The sequence below is a fragment of the Onychomys torridus genome, chromosome 22 (assembly GCF_903995425.1).
Source record: "Onychomys torridus chromosome 22, mOncTor1.1, whole genome shotgun sequence".
In the NCBI taxonomy this organism is placed as follows: domain Eukaryota; kingdom Metazoa; phylum Chordata; class Mammalia; order Rodentia; family Cricetidae; genus Onychomys; species Onychomys torridus.
In genome coordinates, this window is record NC_050464.1 from 8,858,707 (window position 1) to 8,885,049 (window position 26,343).

At 52.5% G+C, this 26,343-nt stretch overlaps 1 protein-coding gene across 7 annotated transcripts in view; it reads left to right on the forward strand.

Moving 5' to 3' along the window:
• Tnrc18 (trinucleotide repeat containing 18) overlaps window positions 1–24,097 on the forward strand; it is a 97,748-nt gene extending 73,651 nt beyond the window's left edge. For all 7 annotated transcript variants that reach the window (XM_036171501.1, XM_036171500.1, XM_036171503.1 and 4 more), the window contains 12 exons: window positions 4,068–4,495; window positions 7,320–7,454; window positions 7,990–8,131; window positions 9,970–10,087; window positions 10,569–10,644; window positions 10,757–10,865; window positions 15,639–15,755; window positions 16,427–16,594; window positions 16,927–18,275; window positions 21,369–21,605; window positions 22,228–22,302; window positions 23,049–24,097. In XM_036171501.1, coding sequence (XP_036027394.1) covers window positions 4,068–4,495; window positions 7,320–7,454; window positions 7,990–8,131; window positions 9,970–10,087; window positions 10,569–10,644; window positions 10,757–10,865; window positions 15,639–15,755; window positions 16,427–16,594; window positions 16,927–18,275; window positions 21,369–21,605; window positions 22,228–22,302; window positions 23,049–23,255 — 3,161 coding nt within the window. In that variant the 3' untranslated portion in view covers window positions 23,256–24,097. The remainder of the gene's footprint in view (window positions 1–4,067; window positions 4,496–7,319; window positions 7,455–7,989; window positions 8,132–9,969; window positions 10,088–10,568; window positions 10,645–10,756; window positions 10,866–15,638; window positions 15,756–16,426; window positions 16,595–16,926; window positions 18,276–21,368; window positions 21,606–22,227; window positions 22,303–23,048) is intronic.
• The last annotated feature ends 2,246 nt before the right edge of the window (window positions 24,098–26,343 follow it).

A 26,343-nucleotide genomic window follows, 5' to 3' on the forward strand; every position in this document is an offset into this window, starting at 1 on the left:
AGGAGAGAGCGTCAATTCTTGGCGATAGATGGAGTTCCAGATAGTTGTGACCCACCATGTGTGAGCTGGGAGTTGAACCTGGGTCCTCTGGAAGAGCAGCAGGTGTTCTCAACCACTGAGCCATCTCTCCAGCCACACCCCCACTTTGAATGTCCATAGGTTCTGTAGTAATTTATCTCCTTTTATTGCTGATACACCCCTTGATCAGTCTGGATAGAACTTATCTGCTGCATTAATCCCTCCTTTCATTTTTTTTTTCTTTTTTTTTCTTTTTTTTATTTTTGAGATAGGGTAGATAGGGTTTCTCTGTGTAGTTTTGGTGTCTTGGATCTTGCTCTGTAGACCAGGCTGGCCTCGAACTCAGAGATCCGCCTGGCTCTGCCTCCCAAGTGCTGGGATTAAAGGCGTGTGCCACCACTGCCTGGCTTATTCTTTTTTATATTTATTTTGTATGTATGTGTGTTTGGACTTGCCATGGTGCTTGTGCGAAGATCGGAAGACAGCCAGCCTTCAGAGTTGGTTCTCTCCAGGCCTGACATCAAGCTTCCTTCCTTGCTGAGCCACAGCACCAGCCTGGGTTCATTGATTTCTGTTCTTTGCTTCCTGTTCTTGGGGCATGTCAATCATGGGCAGCCACTTCCTGTTTTGCAGGGTAGGCACTTGGGTGATTGATTGGAGACCTTACTCTTTTCCAGTAGAAACACTGTTCAAAGACAGAAGACCTCTCTAAAGACACAGCTTCAGATGCATCTCACACATTTTGATGCTTTTGGGATTCTTGTTATTTAGGAATCATTCTAAGTTTCTCTTGCGATTTCTCCTTTGATCCATGATGACTCAGAAAGTTCTTTATACTCAGACAGTCATTGCTTGGTCATCTTGTGGATCTCTGCTTGGATTCTGTTCTAGTTGGAAAGCGCGTTCAATCATTTCGATGAAAAGAAAATGAATCTGAAGCTCTAGGGCTTCCTAGGAAGTAAACACGGAGTGTGTACTGATAGCCTGTGAACTGTCAGTCACGCCAGTGTGGTTCTGTATAGTTCGGATCTCCTCTTTCCATCCTTTTTCTAGAGATAGGCGCTAAGAACCACGGCTGTAACTTGCAGACTTCACTATTGCTTCTTTTCATTCTGCCAAGTTTTGCTTTACACGTTTGCAGCAGCTGTTGAGTGCACAAATGTTTTTGACTTTTCAGTTACCCTCTCCATCCTCATTGTTACAAAGTGTTTCTTTCTCCCCTCTGAGAATAGGACTTGTTCTAAAGTCCACTTTTATCTGCTATTACATAGTCATTCTTAGTTCTCTCTTTTAATTTTTAAAGCTGTATGATGGTGTAAGTGATGTGTACATATGGACATGTATGTCATAGTGAGTGTGATGGAGTGAGAGAACCAACTCCTGAGAGTTGTCTTCTGATCTCGAGACACAGCTGTGCATACACCAGCTTCCCTCTCTTCAAACAGACAAGCAAATAAACCCTTTAGTTCCTAATCGACTATTTCTTTGTCTTTGGATTTACCTGTTTCTGACGTTGTGTAGAAATGAGACCCTGTAATACATAGCCTTGTGTGTTTGGCCTCTTTCGTTCCCCGCAGTGGTTTTGAAGTACATCTGTGTGGTAACAGTTGCTAGGACGTCATTGTTTTATATGTCACATGGTGTGTCTGTACCACATCTACTCAGGAGTTGATGCATATTTCAGTTTTCCATTTTTAGGCTTTGACAGCAAGTACTGCTTTAGATGTCTGTGTGCGGGTGTGTGTGCGTGTGCAGGTGGGTTTTGTGTGTGTGTGTGTGTGTGTGTGTGTGTGTGTGTAAATGTTTTTAATTCTTATATACTTGAATTGCTGAGTGATTTGGGGGAATTAAACCTTTTCCTTTTTGTTTTTAAGTATTTAATTTTTAACTCTGTGTGTGTGTGTGTGTGTGTGTGTGTACACACATGCATGTGGTGTGTGGCGGCTGCAGGATAACCTTCAGTACCATTCCTCATATGATGCCCACCTGTTCTGAGACAGCACCTCTTACTGGCTGGAACTTCCTAAGTAGGCCGAGCCACGGTCTCTGCACCCCCAGCTCTTGGGTTACAAGTCACTGCCACGCCTGGCTTTTTTACGTAGGCACTGGGAATTGAACTCAAGTCCTTGAGCTTGCAAGCCCTAACCATCTCCCTGGCCTCCAGGTCAGTTTTTGTTGTCTTTCGAGCTGCGTTGGATCTGTTCTGTGCTTGGTTGACTGTAGGGCTCATATTCACAGGTGTGGCTAGACAGAGTTTGACATGGCCTCTTTCCTGATTTCTGAGATCAGGATTCATCTTTTGCACACACACCCCATACCTCCACCTTGCCCCACATTCCTGATTAGAGGGTGCAAGGTGGAGATCTGACTCTCGCTGAATGCTTTTCTTCCAAGAGCACTTTCTCCAATGTCATAGTGTTTCCCACAAGGGACTGCATATGTTGAGGTTGACCTTGAACTCCCGATCCTCCTGCCTGGGCCTCCCAAGTGCTGAGATTACAGGCCTGCACCAGGTTTTATGCTCTGCTGGGGATGGAACCCAGGGCTTCCTGCATGCTAGGCTAGCAATTCTTGTTTGTTTTTGTTTTTTTGTGACAGTTTCTCTGTGTAGCCCTGGCTGTCCTGGAACTCACTCTGTAGACCAGGCTGGCCTCGAACTCAGAGATCCGCCTGCCTCTGCCTCCTGCATGTGCCACCACTACCCAGCTAAAGGCCATCAACATTTTTACTGCTGTGCCACACTCCAAAGCCCTCAAAGCTCAACAAGCCTGAGGTTTATGGCCTGAACCCTCCTCATGTGCAGGAATGCCTCCCTCCCTCCACCACCAGCTCCTTCCCTGCATATTTCATCAGGGAGAAGCTTATTAACAAGTTAATTAACAAGCTCTTTTTAAGCTTTGAAGAGACTTCTCACAAGACCCCCTTCTCCCCCCATCCCTGCCACTGTAACCTCCTCTGAGAGGGCTGTGCCTCCCATGGGGATCCCTGTTAAATAGACTGCCTGGGAGTTAGCAGGGCTGGGATTGGGCCCTCAGCTCCTTTGCTGGCCTTCTAGGGGACTGTCAACCCAACAAGCTAGCTGGTCTGTGGGCTGATAGACATACCTTTTAGCCTTTGTTTCAAAGGGACATGCCACTGACTGAGCCCCATGAATGTTGCCCCTGGGTGCTGGCTCTGTGCTTAATTTGAAATTTGGGAACAGGGGAGAGACCCAAAGAGAACTCAAGTGAGCTATTTTCAGACCAGGGCAGGGTAGGATAGGCCACAATATGGATAGAGAGGCTAGAAGTACGGGGAAGGATTGTTATGCTGGCAGAGGGACTGTGAACAGAGACCATGGGGATCAGGTGGGCCGTACCATGCCTGTATTTCCCAAGTCAAGTTTGTTGTGCCCTGGGCTGAGGGGAACAGAGTCTCAGAGATCCAGGGCATAAGGAAGAGGGTCCCCGTCGTGTAGGGAAATGTTAAGTCACCTGAGGATCAGGGGGGGGACCTGAGGAGCCTCCCGGCAAGGAGTGGTCCTGGGTGATTGAAGACCCCAAGATGAGGAAGGGAATCAATCTGTCAGGAGGCGGGAAGACGGGCCTCAGGCTTGGGACTCTCCCCGCTGCCTCCCTGTGCGGCCCTTGCACCAACCTGGTTCCTGGTTTCTGGGGTTTTCTGAGAGGAGAGAGGTACATGTGGGCGTAGGGCCTACACTTTTTTTTTTTTTTTTTTTTTGAGCTGAGGATTGAACCCAGGGCCTTGGCTTGCTAGGCAAGCGCTCTACCACTGAGCTAAATCCCCAACCCAGGCCTACACATTTTAGCAGTGCTCTTGGGTTAAGGGGTGGGGAGCAGCCATGGAGTTAGGGGGTAGGGGACTTGGGCAAGCCCTTGTCTTTCTCTGAGCCTCAATTTACCTCCTCCTGATATCAGGAGAATGTGCTGCTGGGTGGGATGGGTCTGATGGATTTCTTGCTGGTGGCCTTGCAGGCCCAAGTGAATTTGGGAAGGCCCATGGAGACCCTACCTACCCACCAGCCCCTAACTTCTCCTTTCCACATCCAGGCACAGAGTTCGAGTACACAGATTCAGAGAGTGAAGTCAAAGTTCCCAAGCAGTCACCTGCTGGGCTGCTGAGGCCCAAGAAAGGAGTTGGGGAGCCAGGCCAGTCTGTGGCTGCCCCTGTCCCTGGCACCCGGGCTTCCGGGCCCACCAGCCCAGACAAAACCAAGCTGGCCTCAGAGAAGGGACGCAAAGCCCGCAAGATACGTGGCCCCAAGGAACCTGGCTTCGAGGCAGGGCCAGAGGCCAGTGATGATGACCTGTGGACGAGACGCAGGAGTGAGCGTATCTTCTTACATGATGCCTCAGCCGCAGTCCAGGCACCCAGCAACACAGCACCAGCGCCCAAGCCCAGCCGCTGTGGCAAGGGTGGTGCCCCAAGCCCACGCAAGGACACCGGCCGAGCCAAGGACAGGAAGGACCCCAGGAAGGTAAGGGCTCAGCACAGGTCCCCTGGTGTCCATCCTGTGGCTTTGATGCTAGCAGTGGAAGGTCCCACCATGTTTGATGGTCCGGAGGAACCTTGTTTTCTTCTCCTGTCCCTGACAAAGGGCCTTCGTCTGTCACCCATAATCTAAGAATAATAATTAAAAATGTAAATAAATAACCTGGGACCTGTATTAACTATAACAAAATAGCCAACACAATCAGTTTATAAGGAACAGGTTTCTGAGTTTGCCGACTCTTATATGTAACCCCAGCACTTGGATTATTTGATTGGGGTGTGTGTGTGTGTGTGTGTGTGTGTGTGTGTGTGTGTGTGTATGTACTGTGGCACATGTGTGGAGGTGAAAGGACAACTTGGTATAGTTGATCCTCTCTTTTGACATGTGTGGGTCCTGATGCTCCCTCCGCACACAGGCCACCAGGGTTGCACGAAAAGTTTGTTTATCGCCGGGTGGTGGTGGCAGCGCACGCCTGTAATCCCAGCACTCGGGGAGGCAGAGGCAGGTGGATCTCTGTGAGTTGGAGGGAGGCCAGCCTGGTCTACAGAGCTAGTCCAGGACAAGCTCCAAAGTTACAGAGAAACCCTATCTTGAAAAACCAAAAAAAAAAAAAAAAAAAAAAAAAGCTCGTTTATCTACGGAGCCACCTCTCAGCTCTGGTTTAGATTTTTAGACAGGATCTCTTGTAGCCCAGGCTGACCTTGAACTTCTGATCCTTCTGCCACTGACGCATGCTTGTAGTCTCAAGGCTTGAAGCGAGGTTTCAGTGTGCTGGCTCCCTAAGCCATGGCGTTCAACTCCAAGCCTTCTGCAGAGGCTTATAATGGCACCACGTGTGGGTGTCACCTTCTGTGACAGTGTGTGGGGCACCTAGGTTATTTCCAGTTCTTTATTTGGAAAGACATCGGTCAGTTCCCATCCCACCTGCAGGGCAGAGTGTCTAGATGTCTATATTGAGATATAGCCAGGAGGAGGTTCTTCACTGCAGAGCCCTGGAAAGTCTCACACACCCTACAGGTGGCTGGGCAGCAGCTAAGCCGTTTTAAGTGCCCGTCCAGGAACATGGCTGCTAGAACTCATTGGTAAGGTTTTTATTGTTGCTCTTGTTGGGTTTTGATAGCATTTGAGTGAGTACTTAACTAAAGCTGGTCCCTGCATGTCATGGGACAGCCCCCTGCAAAGCAGAGCCTCTGTAGATACCAGAGGTCCTCAGAGAAGACATTTCCTAATAGGGCTTTAGTGAATCTGGATTGAACAAAACAAAATAGAGTGTGCTTGCCTGTAGGTGGTATGTGTATTGCTCCACAGTTTTTAAAAAGGCTAGAGGCTGGAGGCATGGCTCAGTTGTGAAGTGCTTACTTAGGATTCCTCTGTAAGACACAGTGGGCGTGGCTCAGTGGTAGACCCCTGCCTAGACCCCCCAGTGAGGGGCTGGGGTGTGGCTCAGTAGAGAGCACCTGCCTAGAATCCCCCAGTGAGGGGCTGGGGTGTGGCTCAGTAGAGAGCACCTGCCTAGAATCCCCCAGTGAGGGGCTGGGGTGTGGCTCAGTAGAGAGCACCTGCCTAGAATCCCCCAGTGAGGGGCTGGAGTGTGGCTCAGTGGTAGAGCCCTTGCCTAGAATCCCCCAGTGAGGGGCTAGAGGCATGACTTAGCAGTAAAGCCTTCTCCTAACATGCCCAAGGCTCTGGATTTATGAAACATCCCCAGTAAGGAAAACAAAAAGCTCATGTGTAAATATTTCTTACCTGGTTGTATGTGCTTCTGGAAAGTTCTGTAATGATGTACAGGCTGCCGATAGTGTTGTTGCAGAAACTCTCACATTTTAGCACTTTTATTTGTTTGTTGGTACAGTAAAATATACAGTAATGATAGAAATTCATTGTGAGGGCTGGGGAAATGCCTGGGTGCGTAAAGGCAATTAAAGGCTGACTATTGACACCCTGGGTTCAGTCCCTGGAGCCCACACTGTGTAAGGAGAGAAGTGACTGGCAGCCTGTCCTCTGCCTGTCACATGCACACTTGGCACAGACATGCTCTTACACACATACACACGTGCACACGCACACCTAATAAATATATAAAACTTAATAAAAAATAATAATTGGTGATGAAAATCTAGAACACTTGTATGGAGAAAGGAGTGTCGATCCCATCTGGGCTGTGACGTGATGAGGATCCCATGGGTGTGGGAGGTGCTCCGCTGTCAGGAACCCTGCAAGCATCAGGGCCCACAGGAAAGAGATCCACGTATGGCGAAGAATGAATCCACGCCACTTCGGCAGGCGCTGGGTCGAAAACCCCCAGAGTCCGACATCTCTGTTTATTTCTCTTACACGTTTAAGCACAGTGAAATTTTGGAAAGAGATTTCCATGTGACAGTTATTACAGCAAAGCTTCTGGAGTGGCTACATCTCAACTCCCTTGCAAAGGAGCAAAGCACCTGTGGCCTTAAGGATGGATCTGTTGATAGAGGATGCAAAGTACTTGGGATCTCTTTCATAAGGAAGGGTTCTTTCCACTGAGAGACTAAGCTCTGGATAAGGGCTTAAATAATGTCCCGCATATTGGGGGATTCAGGAAGGCTGGCTCTATAGAATAGCAAAAGACCACCAGGTTGTTAGACAACAGCCACGTCGGCCTCCCATGTGAAAGGCATCATTTCATTTTCTTTCTTTGAAGAAAAAAGGCCTGGACTTTGTGATGCGTTGTGGGCGCTGTGTCTCCTCCGCCCACCTCGCCCACCACCTCGTCTGAGCGGCCTGGGCCCTCCAGCCTTCTGACAACTCTCCCTTTTGTTTTCTTGTCTAGAGGAAGAAGGGGAAAGAGGCTGGGCCACCAGCCCGCGTTTCCACCCTGCCTGACTCCAGGGCGCCTCACACAGGGCCCCTGGCGGCTGCCAAACGGAGCAAGGCCAAGGCCAAAGGGAAGGAGGTGAAGAAGGAGGTAAATTGAGGCTGGATCGGGGCTCAGTTCCAGGTGTGGGCATGCAATGCTCCTAGTTCATTGTCATTGCCCGCCTACCCCCTTCCCCCAGGCTGTGGGGTAGTTGAGACAGCTCGGTTCTCAGCCAAGCCTCCTATCAAATAGGGAATCCAGGGACACCCGAACTACTGCCCCGAAACCTGTCCCTCAGTGGTGCTCCTCTTGGGAGCCCTAAGGCTTTTCTCTGTTGACAGAGGGCCGTGGTGTGCTTGTCTGTGCCGTCAGCATAGCCCTGTTTTCCCTCAACCTCATTATACACAGCTAGAACTCAGTTTCTCTAAGGTGGAGGCCAAGGTGTCTGCCGTGATCACATGAGGAGGGGTTACTGAGCACCGAGTAGCAGGTATCGTGCTGAGTACACAAGGCTTGGGCCACAGTGCTCATAGTCTTCCCTCTGCAAACTAACCATGGCCCTGGATGTCCAAGGAATGGTCCCAGAGTGACGGGATGACCCCTGCCTTGTGCAGAGCTGTCAGTGTGCGTGTTCTCTTCCCAGATCCGAGGGAAAGGGGGCGCTGTGAGTAAACTGATGGAGTGTATGGCGGCGGAGGAGGACTTTGAACCCAACCAGGACTCAAGCTTCTCTGAGGATGAGCACTTACCCCAAGGTGGGGCTGCGGAGCGACCTTTGACCCCAGGTGAGTGTTCTGAGAGTCTGCAGTGGGGGTGAGGGTTTACCTGAAGTGTTTAGATCTCAGCCCAAGGTAAAGCCCTGAAGCCTGGGCAGCTCAGCCAGCCTGTGGTGTGGCTGGGGAGGGATGGGGTAGGCAGATAACCTGTTGACCTTGGAACTGGCAAGGAGCCAGTAAGGGGCTCAGTGTATGTCTTACTGTAAACCTAACTGTGCAGGCGGCAGGGAGACAAGCAGGAAGCTGCTGGCAGTGAGCCTCAGCTACCTTTGAGACCTCATTGCAGAGACCGAGACAGCTTAGAGCGTGATGAGCGTTAGGTGGGAGGACGCACGGACGGAATGTGGTGGTGGGTCATATGAGCAGATGCGTAAGGACGGAGGCAGGAAGCGGTGAGGGCTGATGTTAGGGGTCCTCAGAGGAGCTGTCCCAGAAGTGTGAGCGACCACACACTTGAGTTTGGCTACCGTTTAGCGGCGTTTTAAGGATGCTCTCAGGAGATTACTTGGATCCCGTGGTCTGTTCTAGGGGGAGAAATGATGGATGTGAACTGTGGGGAGCAGGTTGGAAGCAGAGTCTGGCTATCCCTGTTCGGGTGTCTTAGTCATTCTGGTGATGGAGCAGCCAGCTACATCCTCACGCATGTGTCTAGGGGGCAGGGCTGACCTGGGCGGGCATGCTGAGGGCATGTGATGTGGTGTGAGCGTCCAAGCTGTAGCGTCCTGCCATGATTGTCATGCACTGTGCAGTACAAGGATAAGAGTAATGCAGCTGGGGCCCAGGGGGTGACTGAGAACCAGGAGGGCCCCCGCCCCCGCCCCCGTAGAGCTTAGAGCTAGCTTTCTGTTCTCTGCCGGCCAGAGCAACTGACATTCTCAAGCCCAGCTTACAGTGTTTGTTTGGTGTTCCCTCTGCCCATGAGCATGGACGTAGAAGCCCATGGGGGCGGAGAAGTGGGTTTCTCTTCCAGTGCCAGACTCCAGAGCTGCCTGATTTTGTTTGTTTGTTTATATTCGAGCCTCACACATCCTCAGACAGGGCTTCCAGGGGTGCCCCCTATTCTTTCATTCTAAGTAGGCTCCTTGTAGTGAGTGGAGCCATGCCTCCAGCCCCTCATTGGGGGATTCTAGGAAGATGCCCTATCACTGAGCCACACCCCAGCCCCTCACTGGGGGATTCTAGGCAGGGGCTCTACCACTGAGCTCTGCTCTCAGCCTTCTTTCTAACTTTTCACGGTGGAATTCCCCTGAGTTGCCCCAGCTAGCCCCGAGCTTACTGTGTAGCTCAGACTGGCCTTACACCTTCGGTCTTCCTGTCTCTTGTGTCATTGGGATGACAGGCCACCATCACCAGCCCCAGCTAGGCTCTTTTTCATGTTGGTCGCTGACAGGGACCAGGGCTAAGGGTCTTATGGAGAAGAGAGAGGGAGAGACTAAGGAACCCCGGATGGGCTGTCTAGGGGTTGGGGGGGAGCTCAGGTGGAGAATAGGGCACCGTTCTATGGATATGGCCAAGGGGCTGGGCACAGTGTTGGAGGAAGGTACCCTTTATCTGTTAGGGGGCTTCCTAGCTGGGGATGAAAGCGTTTGTTAGTCCTGACTTTGCATTTACCTGAGATCTTCCTAGTTGTCTGTAAAGGCTGGGACTGCTTGTCTCCTCCCTGTGTGCATGCGGGACCCAGTGTGTATGGGGACAGCCGTGTACACACATGCCCTACAACTTTACCCAGACGCCCCACAGCCTTCATTTCCTTGAGGGGGTCCCGTGGGGTCAACCAGGCAGGCCTGGGATGGTCTCCCCTAGACATCTTCTGACGCTACCTGGCTTCACCACCCACCTCTCTGCAGCCCCCCGCTCCTGCATCATTGACAAAGACGAGCTGAAGGATGGCCTGCGTGTGCTGATCCCTATGGATGACAAGCTGCTGTATGCAGGACATGTGCAGACGGTGCACTCACCCGACATGTGAGTGACTTCTGGGGGCTTTTCTGGCTCAGCTCCCACACCCAGGCCTGGTTCTGCCTCGAGGCTACCTGGGAAGGTTGCTTCTCCCCTCTCTGCGCTGGGAGATCAACAGTGTAGGGGTTCTTGGGAGTCACTGGGGGCCAGTAGTTGGGAGTTGTACCAGAGCAGACCCCAACTTCTGTTGAGCAGAGCTAGGCCTTTTGGGGCCCAGCAGGACGTGGCTAAGTGAGGCGTGCAGCCCTCCTTTGGAATGGGGGGTCTGACTGGACATGGCTCCCAGCCCCTGGATTATATAAACGAGAAAGTGGATATAGGGAGAGTGAGAAAGCAGTCCATATTAGTAAGTTAGTAGACACCCGAAGCTGAATCCCATGGACCAGGCGGCAGAGCTGGCAGGGCCGGGCTTGCGGCAGGGCAGTGTCTGGAAGGCCGGGGGTTCTGTGACCACTGCCCCACTGTCTGTTTGGCCCTGGCCTTGCAGATACCGTGTGGTGGTGGAAGGCGAGCGTGGGAACCGCCCCCACATCTACTGCCTGGAGCAGCTGCTGCAGGAGGCGGTGAGTGGGAGAGGGGAGGGGCTCCAAGGCCTGGAGGGCGGGGCCAAGAGCTTCCCTCTTTCTTGGTCACCCCCTTCCTAGTCACCTGACCCTCAGCCCTGCACTCTACCAGATTATAGACGTGAGGCCGGCCTCCACACGCTTCTTGCCCCAGGGGACCAGGATCGCCGCGTACTGGAGCCAGCAGTACCGCTGCCTCTACCCAGGCACGGTGGTCCGAGGTGAGACACCCCTCCTCCCTCGCTCACCCAGCTCCAAAGAAGTCAGCCTCAGTTCATCCCCGGCTAATGAAGCCAGCTCCCAGTTTGCCTCACTAAACTCCAGGGAGGGCTTTGTGGGATGGCCTGATCCAGGTACTATTCAGAGGAGGTCCACAGGACTCAGGCTTTGGGGATCTGATCTCTGGGCTGGCTACACCAGCTTCTTGGGAAGGTATTTCACCTTCACAAATCACGTCATCAGAGAACGTCTCAACTCTCCTGGTTTCCCCCGTAGGTTGGGGGGTGACTGACCTGGCTTAGGAAGTTTATTGAGGCTACTACAGTGAGTCCACGAGGGTGGGCCCATTACAATCCTGTTCTTGCCGCTAAGGAATGTAGTCAGCCTCCCTTCTCCATGGACAGTGTATCACAGTCGATTTTCCACGCTGTGACGAAGTACCAGGCAGAAGATGTCCGGGCAGAAGGACCTGTTTTTTGACTTGCAGTCTAGGCAGGCATATTGCTCTTCTGGTCCTCGACTCTGCTGGTTCTGGGTCTGTATGTCGAGTGTCATGGCGCCACAATGTGGCCAAGGCCGCTCGCAGCCTGATAAAAAGGAAGCAGAGAGTGTGAGCAGACCAGATGCCAGGTACAACCTTCAAAAAAGATATCCCCAATGACCTGCTACTCCAGTGAGACCCCACTTCTGAAGGTTTCCACCCCAGATTAGTGCCAGCCGCTGGGCATGAAGTATTCAGCACGTGGAGGGGTTGGGATGTTGTTAACCCCACAGAGAGTGGAAGATGGGCAGATGGAGATAAGTAGGGTGGGGGCTGGGATGATGGCTCAGAGGCTAAGAATGCTCGCTTCAACATGGTGGACATCAGAGTTCAGATCCCAGCCCCCGTGGAACAAGCCGGATTTCCTGTACACACTTATAATGTCAGCTCTGCAGGGTGTGGAGACAGGAGGACCACTGGGCTCACAGAAAATGTGGGCCTCTGGTGTCAGGGAGAGACCCTGCCTTGAAGGACTAGGTGAAGAATGATAGATGAGGGTGCCTGCTGCCCTCTGCATGTGCGTGCATGTGCGTGCATGTGCGTGCATGTGCTCTCTCGCTCTCTCTCTCTCTGTCTCTGTCTCTCTCTCGCTCTCTGTCTCTCTCGCTCTCTCTCTTATTCACAGAGAGACGTGTGTATATACAAACAAATGAGTAAATACATATTTGAAGCCAAAAGAATAAACAGATATGAAGCTGGAGAAATGGCCCAGTGGGTGAAGATGCTTAGGGCTTTTGGGTTCCCAGCAGCCCATGTGACAGCTCACAAATGTCTGTAACTCCAGTTCGGGGGATCTGATGCCCTCTTGTGGCCTCCCTGGGTTCCTGCATGCAGGAATACAAACTCATGCAGGCACACACATAAACATAAATAAAAATGAGTGAGTCTTAATAAAGAAATAAATGTGTACACCAGAAGACAGACAGTAAAGGTGTCAGACAGGCACACAAAGCAGATACTTGAACAGCTCTAGCCTTAGTCATTCCAAAACCAACATATTGGGGCCAAGCACAGCACACCCCTAGGCTACCTCTCATTTTATACACCAAAAGGCAGTATCCCATTAAACAACAGGGTGTCCAGGACCGTCGGAGCCACAGGTGAGCTGGGAAGATATTTCTTTGCAATCATCAAACACCAGAAATCATGTTACTATGGTAAACATTTATCAGGAGTCTGGCATTCTGAGACTTCATTCAGTACCACAGAGGATCAGATGCTGGCCAAACCTGCCTTGGGGGGCCCCTTGGAGTTTCGGGCCTGAAGCTGGCTAGCATCTTAAGGCTCCCCTTGGTCTCGTCTGTGTAACACTCTGTCTCGTTCATGGTTCATCTCTTCATTTCAACAGCTATTTCAGTAACTTATTTGTTTGGGGATCCGTGTAGCCCAGGCTAGACTCAAACCCTCGATGTAGACAGTGAAGACTTTGACCCCTCCTGCCTCCAGCTCCCAAGTACGTGTGCCATCTCACCGAGTTGGTGCAGTGCCGGGGATGGAACCAGGGCTTTGTGTGTTCATGGCAGGCACTGTGCCAGCTAAGCCCCAGCCTCTTGTAGTTTTCAGAGAGCCCGCGGGTGGTAGTTTATTTGGTCCTGTGTGTTACCATCTCTGTAGTCTACCCTTAGAGACAGTTGAGCTGGGTATAAATTCCACATTGGAAATAATTACCCCCTCCCTCCCTCCCTCCTTTCTTCCCTCCTTCCTTCCTTTCTTTTTCTTCAGTTTTTCTATCTTTTTTTTTTTTAGCTGAGGATTGAACCCAGGGCTTTGCGCTTGCTAGGCCAGCGCTCTACCACTGAGCTAAATCCCCAACCCCTTCTTCAGTTTTTCAATATAGGGTTTCTTTGTGTAGCCTTAGCGGTCCTGGAACTTGCTCTCTCTATAAACTAGGCTGGCTTTGAACTCGGAGAATCACCTGCTTCTGACTCCTGAGTGCTGGGATCAAAGGCTTATGCCACCATGCCTGGCTTCCAATTACCTTTTCAGAGTCATCATTTGCTTTACTTACCATATAGCTCTCTGGCTAGTCCAGAACTCACTTTGTAGACCAGGCTGGCCTTGAACCCACAGAGATCCACTTGCCTCTGCCTCCCAAGTGCTCAGATTAAAGATGTGCACCACCGGGCTGGAAAGATGGCTCAGAGGTTAAGAGCACCAACTGCTCTTCCAGAGGTCCTGTGTTCAATTCCCAGCAACCACATGGTGGCTCACAACCATCTGTAATGAGATCTGGCGCCCTCTTCTGGCTTGCAGGCAAACATGCAGTCAGAACTCTTGTATACATAATAAATAAATTAAAAAAAAAAAAAGATGTGCACCACCACACGTGGCTGCTTATGTTGAGCTTCCAATATATTTGGTAAGTTCAACATGTTGTAATTCCTAAATCTGGGGGCTGAGGAGATGGCTCAGAGGGTAAAGCCATTTCTGTGCATGTGTGAGGAAGTAGAATTCAGATACCCAGTGCCCATGTAGATTCCAGGATAGTGGTCTCCCCATAATCTCAACATGTGTGAGACAGACCTGGGATCCCCAGAGCCAGCTAGCCACCTGCTAGATTAACTGAAACACTGAGATCTGGGTTCAATTGATAGAATTCACCTCAGTATATGAAGTGAAGAGAGGTCGGGGAGGATACCCAACATCCGCTGCTGGCCTCCACACACATGCACACATGTGAACTTACACCAGAACACACACTTCATACACACGCAGTAAAACTACTTCCTACATCGTTATAGGAGGCTGCTTTTGTTCATCTCTCTCTTTAGAACTATTTAGTCTTCTCATTGTCTCTAGTTTTACACTCCTGTGAGTGCGCATGCATGGTCACAAAGTGCAGGCTCATACATGCCAAGGCATTCATGTGGCGGTCAGGGCACAGCCTGTAGGAGTCTGTTCTCTCCATCCGGGGATGCAACTCATGTCTGCAGGCTTGGCAACAAGTGTGGTTACCCACTAAGTCTCTGGTCATGCCTGGCTTGGAACTCCTGATCCTCCTGCCTCGGGCTCTGGAGTGCTGGGGTTATGGACATGCACCCCCACTCTTGGCTTGACTTTCTTTCCTCCCTTGAGGGTTAATTTTCAAGAAAATCTTTCCTCCATCCGCACATCTGTTTTTGAAGAATCCCACAGAGGGTGTTTTTCATTTGTTTGGGATTCCCTTGGTTCCTTCTCGCCTTCTGCGTCCCCTCCTGGTCTGGGTTATTAGAGATGGTCCTGGCATCTTTATTGATACTTGGTGAAGAGAGAGATAGAAGAGCCAGTCTGGAGCTCTGCATGTTGGTGGGTGGGTGGAATCTTCTGCTCAGGGATTCCCTAATACTGGCACATGTAGATTCTTCCTCCTCAACTGGTCGGTGCCACAAGGCCCACGTCTTTGAGGATGTGGACTTAGCATTTGCATATTGGGAAGGGGTTGGTGTGTCCCTGTGTTCGGTATGCAGACATACCCAGTACCCTTCAGTCTAGAGCTCTGCGAGTCTTTCCGTTCATCCTGCTAGGCAGGCGCCTACATTCGGTATTGGGGACTCCTCCATCCTTGGCCTTGTTGGCCTCAACACCTTCCAGAATAGTAAAGCCAAAGCCTAACTATCCAGACTTGGTGGCACAGGCCTGCCAACATGGGTACTCAGGAGGCTGAGGCAGGAGGATCACAAGGTCAAGGCCAGCCTGGGCAATTTAAGTGAGGCCCTGTAAAAACAGGAGCCAGGGGATGGTGGTGCATGCCATTAATCCTAGCACTTGGGAGGCAGAGGCAGAGGCAGGCAGATCTCTGTGAATTCCAGGACAGGCTCCAAAGCTACACAGAGAAACTCTGTCTCGAAAAAACAAAAACAAAAACAAAAACAAACAAACAAACAAAAAACCAAATGAGTGAAAACAGGGCTGGGGATGTGGCTTGGAGGTAGCGCTGGCCTGACGCACATGAGACCACAACCAACTGTGACTGCCCCTATGGAATGTAGACATATGTCCCACTTCCTGCCTTTGATATACAGAGCTGATATACTGGTAACTTACTGGTTTTGGGGAGGGTCTTAGGTATGAGCAGACCCAGATAGGTGTGTAGTCAGCCATCTCTACCCCCTAAAGTCTAAGACACAGAGCCAGGAATGAGAAAGCTGGCTCTGTCCTTGACCTGTGTGGTTCTTAACGCCCATGCCAGCCCAGCTGTGCCTCTGTGTCCTGGGCTGCAGTCCTAGGAGCCTCCCTGACCAGCCTTTACCCTCAGGGCTGCTGGACCTGGAAGACGATGGAGACCTGATCACCGTGGAGTTTGATGACGGGGACACGGGCCGGATCCCCCTCTCACATATCCGCCTCTTGCCGCCTGACTATAAAATCCAGTGTGAGTGATGAGCCTATGGCATGGGGTGGGGAGGAGGGGTCTTGAAGCCCCAGCTGGGCCTATACACCCAGACCTGCTTATTGTTGCCCAGGTTCCCTCCGCTTATCTCCAGGCCCAGTTTGGCATTTGGTTCTCTCTTTATTTGCATTGCTGGGGATGGAGCCCAAGGTCTTGTACAAGCTAGCCAGGGGCTCTACCACTGAGTCACACCCCAGCCCCTCACTGGGGGATTCTAGGCAGGTGCTCTACCACTGAGCCACACCCCAGCCCCTCACTGGGGGATTCTAGGCAGGTGCTCTACCACTGAACCACACCCCAGCCCCTCACTGGGGGATTCTAGGCAGGTGCCCTACCACTGAGCCACACCCCAGCCCCTCACTGGGGGATTCTAGGCAGGTGCCCTACCACTGAGCCACACCCCAGCCCCTCACGCGTGTGTGTGTGTGTGTGGCGGGGGGAGATTCTAGCCAATCTGAAGCTCTGGATGCTGATGTGTGGGCAGGAATCTTCTTCTTGGGCCTTCCTCTGAGCTCTACCATGGAGCCACACCTCCATCATTAGAGGATTCTAGACCCTACAGCTGAACTCCCTAACATGGGTTGGCTGCAGGCTATTCTGCCTGCATGCCAAAAAGCCTGGTCAGTAGAACCTCTGTTTGCTTTGTCCTGTAGGTGCTGAGCCATCCCCGGCTCTCCTAGTGCCCAGTGCAAAACGCCGTAGCAGGAAGACAAGCAAAGACACTGGGGAAGGCAAAGAAGGGGCCGCCACAGCACCTCAGGAGGCCACAGGGGCAAAGCCGCGAGGGCGAGGACGGAAACCCAGTGCCAAAGCCAAGGGTGGTAAGTTTTCCCTGGTCTGGGAGGATGCGGATGAGACCACTGTGGGAATCAGATGCTGGGGCTCAGTGCTTCCCATGAATAGACCAGTCTCTGTCCTGTGAGAATTCTGTGCTGCTGGGCAGTTTTTCCTGGGTTCACCTACTGCTTAGAGAAATCGGCACACATTTGAAGGACCTACCCTGGGGCTTACACAGGGAGGAGCCTTGCCTCCAGGACTCTGCCCAGGGTTCTGCTAAGGCTTTCTGACTAGGGTCCCAGCTCATCGAGCAGGAAGTCCCGCCTTTCTCCCAGAATTCCCCACCCTTGACCTCTAGTTGTGGTCTCTCCCTTAGACAGAGCTGCTGTCCTGGAGGAAGGGGCTGCCACGGATGAGGTCCCCAGTGCTCCCTTGGCCCTGGAGCCCATCAACACCCCAAGTTCTAAGAAGAGTCCCCCAGAACCAGTGGACAAGCGGGCCAGAGGCCCCAAAGCTCGCTCAGTCTCTGCACAACCCAGTCCCGCGCCACCCACCTTCTCCAGCTGCCCAACTCCTGAGCCTTTTGGGGAGCTACCAGCCCCCACTGCCGCCCCACTCATCAACATGCCTGTCACCATGCCTGCCACTCGCCCCAAACCCAAGAAGGCTCGGGCCGCCGAGGGGTCAAGTGCCAAAGGTCCCCGGAGGCCAGGGGAAGAGGATGAACTGCTTGTCAAACTGGACCATGAGGGGGTCATGTCCCCCAAAAGCAAAAAGGCCAAAGAGGCCCTGCTCCTGCGGGAAGATCCAGGGCCCGGCGGTTGGCCGGAGTCCACAGGGTTGCTCAGCCTGGGTAGCTACTCTCCAGCTGTTGGCAACGGTGAGCCCAAGGCCGCCTGGCCTAAGGCTCTGGACGGAGACCTCACTCAGGAACCCGGGCCGGGGCTTCCTTTAGAGGATTCTGGCAACTCCAAAAGCCCAGACAAGGTCCAGGCTGAGCAAGATGGGGCCGAGGAGTCTGAGACCACCAGCAGCAGCAGCAGCAGCAGCAGCAGCAGCAGCAGCAGCAGCAGCAGCAGCAGCAGCAGCAGCAGCAGCAGCAGCAGCAGCAGCGGTTCTGAAACAGAGGGGGAGGAAGACACAGAGAAGAGCAGGGAGGCCAGCCGGGGTGCAGGGGGCCGGACCTGCAGTGCTACCAGCTCCAGGGCATCTTCTCCTGCCTCCTCCTCCTCTTCCTCCTCTTCTTCCTCCTCCTCTTCCTCCTCTTCCTCCTCCTCTTCCTCCTCTTCCTCCTCTTCTTCTTCTTCCTCTTCCTCCTCTTCCTCCTCCTCCTCCTCCTCTTCCACCACAGACGAGGATTCTTCCTGTAGCTCAGATGATGAAGCTGCGCCCGCAGCTAGTCCCTCCACACAGCCAGCGCTCCCCACCAAGGTGTCCAAGCCACCTAGCAAGGCACGCTCCTCAGCTCACTCCCCAGGCAAGAAGGCGCCCCCTGTCACCCAGCCACCGCCCCAGCCCCCGCCCCAGCCCCAGCAGACTCTGCAACCCAAGACCCAGGCTGGAGCTGGGGCCAAAAGCCGACCCAAGAAGAGAGAAGGCGTGCACCTGCCTACCACCAAGGAGCTGGCCAAGCGGCAGCGTCTGCCATCCGTGGAGAACCGGCCTAAAATTGCTGCCTTCCTACCCGCCCGGCAGCTTTGGAAGTGGTTTGGCAAGCCCACTCAGGTAAACTTCCTGGAAGGGAACCGTGGGTGGAGTTAGTCTTGAGGTCCAGAAAAGCACCCTGGGTTCCAAGATCCATTTTAGTCCAGAGTCCATGTCCTGTATAGATAGCATGGCCTTGCCCAACGTGTTCCACAACCTTCCCTTTGGAGCTCAACTTATGGACATGGACCCACACAGGCCCCCCTGTGGTGCTCAGGCCAGAAAGAGAGGGCCCTTACAAGCCCATCAGCAGCTAGCCTGCTTGTCATTGTACCTGCCTCAATGTCAGCTGCTTTTAAACCTCAAGGTCAGAGAACTGAAGGCTGGTTCTTAGCAGCAAGTGACCTTTTGCCTGGCTCAGACCCAGTATAACCCCTGAGCTAAAAGCCCAAATGTGGTGGGCCAGGGGCTCATAGGTCCCACCTCTATCCTAACCGTCAGGACTGGTCTTCCAGAATCAGATTCCAAGCACTCCCCACCCTCACTGTCTCTCATCTACATGTCCAAAGAGTACACATGCATGTGTACACACGTGCCCATACCTGCTTGTGCAGGGGCACCAAGTGCTCACATGGACGTACGTTCAGGGACACAGTGTGCATGCACGGGTGCTATTATGAATTGAGTAGAAGCATGCCAGGTCTCATCCCATTCCCACCAGCCACACGCTGCCGTGTTCTGAATACATCATCCACTATAGTGGCACCATGTCTGATGATGTAGAAACTTGGGGAAGGTGGTCCCTGACTAGAGGAAGTAGGTCACTGGGGGGTGGATCCTGAGTATGTTAGTGCTGATCATTTCCTGTTTTCCTGTTCAGCTTTGAAGTGAGCAGCTTACCTCTGCCCCATTACCATGTGGGCTGCTCCAGCACATAGGGTCAAACGAACATGAGCCCAAAGCAAATCTCCTCCCTGGTTTAAAGTTTTCTTTTCTTTCTTCTTTTTAATCTGTCAGGTATTTGGTCAGCAATGAGAAAAGTTACAATTATAAATGGACCATAGACACATGAACACTGCACACAGGAATAAAGTCATATGTGTCTGTGTGTACATACATGCAATATATATGGGGCAAGGTACACATATACATGCAAGTCTCAGTCGAGGGTATTGTTAGCAGCTATTCTGGAAGCTTCCGTGTGGAGTATGGTAACAGTCCCTCCTGGTGAACAGTCCACCCCATACCTGAGCTCCAGTGTGTCACTTAGCTAAAGTACTCTGTGCATAGCCAAGGATGAATTTGAGTTTCTGCCTGTCTCCTGAGTGCTGGGATTACAGGCATGTACTACCATGCCCAGTTTATGGCATAGTGAGGGTGGAACCCAGGGCTTTGTGTGTGCATGGTGAGCACTCTGCCATCCGGGCTCCAGGACCAGTGCTAGACACCATTGTCTTTAGTCTCTGGCCAAGTGCTGGGTGCCATAGTGGAGAGGCATATATGGGAATAAATTTCCCATACCATATCCAGGAAGCAAAGAAAAAGAGAGTCCTAGGCCTTGAATCCCCTTGAGGGCATACCTTAAGTACCTACTAACCTTAGTGACCTAGTTAGTGAACCCCATCCTGGACAGCCATGACCTAATCCAGAGCCTTTGGGGGCAATCTGTAACTGACTCTTAGTGGTAGCCAGGCTCGTGTGTGGGGTTTCACTGTCCACGGGCCCACCCTGGGCTTGTTCTTGGCAGCCATGTGCCTAGACCAGGGTTCCCAGGCTGTGTGAACAGCTCTGAGGAGATGTCCCCATTGGTCAGAAGCTCTTTTCTACACGTTTATGACACCCTGATAGGTTTAGGAGTCAGGAATTAACAGTGACAGTGTTGGGGGGGTATTTGGTGACCTCCCTCAGGGTTCAGGGAGACCCTGGCTTGTGTGTGGTGTCAGCTCCTAGGTTCAGGTGAGGCAGTAGTGTCAGGATGAGACCTGTTTGGGAAGGGAGCACTTTCTTTGTCCACGTCCCTCCATCCCTCCCCTCCTTCCCTGCCTGCCCCTTCCCTGCCTGCCCGTCTCTCCTCTCCCATCCCTCCCGAGTTTTCAGTGGCAGATTGATGAATTCCAGGTTCAGGGAGAGATCCTATCTCAAAAAACAAGGTGGCACCATGAATGGGTGGCATGTGCCTTTAATCCCAGCACTTTGCAGGCTGAGGCTGGAGGAGCTCTGTGAGTTCCGGGCTAGCCTGGTCTATATAGAGAGTTCCAGGACAGCCAGCCAGGGCTACATAGTGAGGCTCTGTCTCCAAAAAAAAAAAAAAAAGGAAGAAGAGAAAAAAGGGCCAAGGGCTGAGGAAAGGCTCAGAGTTGCTAAAGCATTTAGGTCCATCATGAGGCCCAGAGTTTGAACACCACCACCTACGCTGGTGGCTCCCAAACGCCAGTAACTTTAGTTCCAGAGGATCTGAAACCTTTCTCTTGCCTCTACGGGCATCTGCACACACATGTGCACATACACTCACGAAGACATGTATACATAAACAAAATAAGGACGTTTTTAAAAAAAATAGATACGATGGAGAGCAAAGAAGGAAGACACCTATGGCCACCACACACCTGCACCTCACATGCCCACATGCGTACGCTCCCTGCCCCTAAAAGAAGAGGGGTGTAGCAGACAGCTTTGGTTGCATTGAGAGAACACTTGAGATGACTTGTGAAGAGGAAACATTCCTTATGGCTCCTTGTGTCCATCCGTTGGCTCTGGCTCGGTTGGTTGGGTCCGGGCTAAAGCAGGAGCACAATGGTGTGGCAGAACTGCTCATCTCTTGGCTTCCGGGGAAACAGAGGCTGGAGAGCTCCTTTAAGGCTGTACCGTCCAGTGACCTGCTTCCTCCTGGTTAGGCACCAGCTCTTACCGGCTCCACTCCCTCAGTAGCGCCACCAGCTGGTCATCCAATAAGCTCTCAGTGGGTGAACTCGGGGTGGGGTTGGGGCTTCCAAACTCAAGCTAAGGCGTCCCTTTCCGTGCAGACACCCAGGGTTGGTGGCAGGTGCTCAGGTGCAGGATGAGGGGATCCAGGCTGGCCCAGACAGGGCCTGGCTGGTGGGGTGCCTTTGGCATGAGACTTCATGGGGCTGGGCACAGTGCTGGGCTCTGGTCCCTGACTGGCACATCCCACAGCGGCGAGGCATGAAGGGCAAGGCTCGCAAGCTCTTCTACAAAGCCATCGTTCGAGGCAAGGAGATGATCCGAATCGGGGACTGTGCGGTCTTCCTGTCGGCTGGCCGCCCCAACCTACCCTACATCGGCCGGATCCAGAGCATGTGGGAGTCGTGGGGCAACAACATGGTGGTCCGTGTGAAGTGGTTTTACCATCCGGAAGAGACCAGCCCGGGCAAACAGTTCCATGAGGGCCAGGTGAGCCTTTCCCTGCCGGGAACTGAGAGAGACCCTGGTACGTAAAGGCAGACCCATCCATGGTTGTTGAAAGGCAGACCCCATGGTTCTGTTGGTGTGATAAAATACAGAAAGCAACATTGGAGAGTAAGGGTTTTCTTTTTTTAGCTGGCGGTTCTACGTTACCGTCCATCTTTGCTGGGACGGCTGGTCATATCACATCCACAGCCGGGGCAGAGAGGATGAATGTATTTGTGCTTAGTGCTTAGCTTGCTCCCTCTACTCACACAGTCCCAGGTTCCCTGTGCAGGGAATAGTGCCGCCCACAGTGGGCTGGGTCTTCTCACCTCAATTAACAAGATCAAGATAATCCCCAGCAGAGGTACCCACACCCCAACCTACCTAGAGGGCGCCGTATTGAGACTTCCTTCCCAGATAATTCTAGATTGTTGTCAAATTGACCGTTAAAAACTACCCATCACACAGCTTGAGGCTGGGCATCTGGATACTGAAAACAGTGGCCCTACAAGTGGGGAGGTTGAGTCCAAGGGAGCTTGCAGATCCTCGGCTTGTCAGCCTGAGATCTCAGATGGTGGTAAGACAAGGCTCAGACTTAACGCTATCCCTCATCCATTCCCCCCAGCACTGGGACCAGAAGTCGGGGCGCAGTCTCCCTGCAGCCCTGCGGGCCTCCAGCCAGAGGAAGGACTTTATGGAGGTAAGAAGGCAGCGGTGGGCTGGTGCTGGGGCATCGGCTCTCCAGATGGGGTGGACTGCAGGCTTTCTGCTCTGGCCCTCCAAGTCTCTCCCCCTTGTGTCTGTGGCTCTCAGTTACTGGGGTCCCTTTCTCTGCCCCACCTGCTCACTGACTCTGCCTTTGGCTCAGCGCCTCCTCGTGTCGTTTATAGGCCGTTCCTCCTCTTTTGCTGTTTCTCTCATTTTATTTCTTTTCTGTGTGTCCGCACATACGGAAATTCACACCTGTGGTGGGGTGTGTGCGTGTGTGTGTGTGTGGGTGGAGGCCCAGGGTCGGCACTGGGAGTCTTGTCTTCCTTGATCATCACACCCAGCTCTTACTAGCCAGCTTGCTCCAGAGGTCCCCTGTCTCTGTCTTCTGTCTGAGGCTGGAATTACAGGTGGGCTAACACACCCACCTGCTGCTTATGTGAGTTCTGGAGATCTGAACTCGGGTCCTCAGAACTTGCTGCTTGAAGGATGAGGACCTTAACCCAAGCAGTCGACACAGGCTGTTATGTCCATTCTTACCTTGGGGTACCGTCTCCTCTTGCCATCTCTGTTTCTCTCTTCGTCTCCTGTGGTCGCTGACTCTTGCTTTGTCTCTTTCTGTTTCCATCTGTCTTTCCATCTCTATCACCATGTCTCAGTCTCCAGATCTGTACCCTTAAAGCATCCCGGGGTCCCCCTGATCCAGAAGTCCCTAACACCGACACTGTGTCCCCACAGCGTGCCCTGTACCAGTCCTCCCATGTGGATGAGAACGACGTTCAGACAGTGTCCCACAAGTGCCTGGTGGTGGGCCTGGAGCAGTATGAGCAGATGCTGAAGACCAAGAAATACCAGGACAGCGAGGGACTCTACTACCTCGCGGGCACTTACGAGCCCACCACAGGCATGATCTTCTCTACAGACGGCGTGCCTGTGCTCTGCTGAGTGCCCCCTACCCAGCGGGGCCCACAGAGACCCCTCCCCACCACTGCCATGGCGCGGGACCATGTGTGTTGTGTGCATGCCAGTGTGCTCGTGGGCGTGTGCATGTGACCAGGTGGACGCCCCGGCAAGTGCGAGTGTGTACATGTGTGTGCCCGTATGCATGCACGTGTGTGCGCACATGTGCACACATCTCTAGACCCTTTCTGGTCATCCCCTGGTGCCCTCATGCTGAGACACCTCCCCCACCCTCACCCCCACCCCCCACCCCCAGCTATCAGGGTCCGGCTCTGCTGTCCCGTCAGGGTCATCTCAGAGGGGACTTCCCTCCAGCACTTTGTATGCGCTTAATGAGGCTGCCTTCCGAGCTCTGGGCCTGTGTAGACTTTGATTCTGTGGATGAGATGAGGGAGAGTTCCAAGGACCCCAACTGACACTTGGTATAGAGAGTTCAGCCACACCCAGCACGGAGCCTTCCACCATGGGCCGGAGGGCCCCAACGCCAGCCAGCTTCACCAATCACTGGGCATCTGGGTGCCTGCATGCCCGGCCTCCACCCTCTCAGGACAGCCTGGACTTGGGGAACAAGGCAGGGGAGGGCAGCCCAGGAGCATCACCATACCTGGTGGGCCCCCCAGCCCAGACCCTTACACTACAGAAAACCCCAATGGTGCTGAAACCCGCGCCCACGCCCGGCACGGCCCGCCCGGCCCCCTCCGCCAGGAGGATCCGAAAGGTTACCTGTACAGTTTATTGTAGCCTGCCCCTGTATCATACACCTTTAAATGGAGTCAACTTTTTAATTATATATATAAAGATAAATATATATAAATATATATATAAACTTTTTAAAACTGTGAAAAATAGCTATGAAATTATAAAAAAAAAAACACATTCTGACGTGCAGAATATTATTTTTTATTTCCTGTTAGATTGTGAGTGTCTAGCACCGGCTTTATGCCTCCCCCCGACTCCCCTGCACCCTCACCCCTGCCCATGTGTACTGTATGTGCCCCCCAAGTGGACGAGAGATGGAGATAGACAGAGGGGCCCAAGCCCAGCCCCCAGCTCAGCCCGAAGCACTTAACCAGCCCCCTGTGCCTGCCAGACCCCAGTGGGGTCCCCGGAGGCTTTGAGCAGACAATCTTGAAGGAAGGAAAAGCCAGACTTCAGTTTTGTTTTGTTTTGTTTTGGGGGGGGGGTAATTACTGTTTCCTGATTTTTTTTAACATTTCTTTTGGAATTTTGTTTGTTGGCAAATTCTGTGTGATCTTTTTCATAAAAAAGAAAAAAAAGAAAGAAAAGAAAAGAAAAAAATTTAATTGGAAAAATACTATGGCTTGGAGTGGCTTATTTGGGAGACTGGGATGGTGGGGTTGGTTTGGAGGAGCCCCACATGCCGGGGGCAAAATCCAGGGTGCACCCTGGAGCTGCTCTACTAGGCACAGAGGTGAGTGGGCTAGGTCAAGCATTTCAGAAAGTTCTAGAAGCTGGGGTGGTCTGTCTTGTTTAAAATTCAAGAGCTAGGGGCTGGAGAGCTAGCTCAATCGTTAGGAGTACTTGTTGCCCTTGGGGAAGGTCCAGGCTTAGTACCCAGCACCCACATGGCAGTGCACAACTGTATGTAACTCAGTTCCGAAAGACCTGACACCCTGTTCTGACCAGGGATCACTTGGTGCACAGATATACATGCAGGCAAAGTAAATCTTGAAGAAAAAAAAATTAGGAGCTACAGGGGATCACTTGGTGTACAGAGGTACATGCAGGCAAAGTAAATCTTGGAGAAAAAAAAAAAAAGGAGCTACAGGATGGAGAGTTTGTCAGTAAATTGCCTGAGTTCCATCCCAGAATAGCAACAAGCCTGGTGATGCCCTCAGGATCTCAGGGCAGAGGGAGGGAGGGCAGCCTCCGTGGCTAGCCACTCTAGCCAGAGAAGCAAGCAGGATGGCCGGCAGCCTGTGGGCTCAAGCACACATCTGGATGCGCCACAGCAGTTCTGTGTCCTGTGGTGGAAGCTAGATTGACGGACTGGACGCTGGCCATCGCCTACCCCAGGTGTGAATGTGCACAGATAGCTACAGCCCTCATTCTGGACTTTTCTACATCACAGCTGGGGAAGGAGGTGGGGTGACAAGTGTTAGGTTGAGCAGGGAAACTGAGTAACGTGGTGAGTGGGAAGAGTCACACACACTGTTGCCATCTGGTGGTCCCCTGTGACATCACCACCATCCAGGTTTGATTCATCAGGCTGCCCAGCCAGGACCCACAAGGGTTGCACACCATGTGGGTGCCTGAGGCTGTAGAACTGAGCCCCCCCCCCATGCCCCATTTTCCCAGCCCATTCCTTGGGTCTCCAGGGACGGAACAGTGAAAGGGTGCTTCTGGTCCTGGGAGGGTGGCTCAGTGAGTGTTTGCTATACAAGCATGAGGACTGAGTTCAAATCCCCAGAACTCAATTTAAAAACCGAGTACGGCCAGTGGGTGGTAGTGGGCGGATTCCAGGGGCTTGCTGGCCAGCCAGTCCAGCCTAAAACGTTGAGGAGCTAGATAAGGAAGGCAGAGGGGAAGACATGTTGGGGGTCTTTGGCCTCTGCACATATACATGCATACCACGTGTGCACGTGCACACACACACACACACACACACAGAGACAGAGAGATGGAGAGTAGAGGGGAGAGAGAAACAGAGGAGAGAAAAGAAAGAAGAGGAGAGAGAAGAGGAGAGAGAAGAGGAGAGAGAAGAGGGGAGAGAGACAGAATCTCCAAATCATCATCAGAGACGGAGAGACTGTTAACAGGAAGGCTCCATTCCTGGCTTTGAGCAACCGGCCTCCTGGACCAAATCACTCCTTCTGAGCTCTTCTTCCAACACACCAGACGGGAATCCTCATGGGGCCAATGGTCACTAAGGGCCAGTGCAAGCTCCAGATGGTCAGCACTAGGCACGAAGAACAGGCCCCTGACCAACCATCCGCTCTAAAAACACCTAGCTCAGGGCAGGAGGGGCTGCTTTCGTAGGTGGGATCACAAAGGAGAAGACTTAATCCACCAGGACCCTACTTTAATCTCCCCACCCTACCCCCAGTGGCTC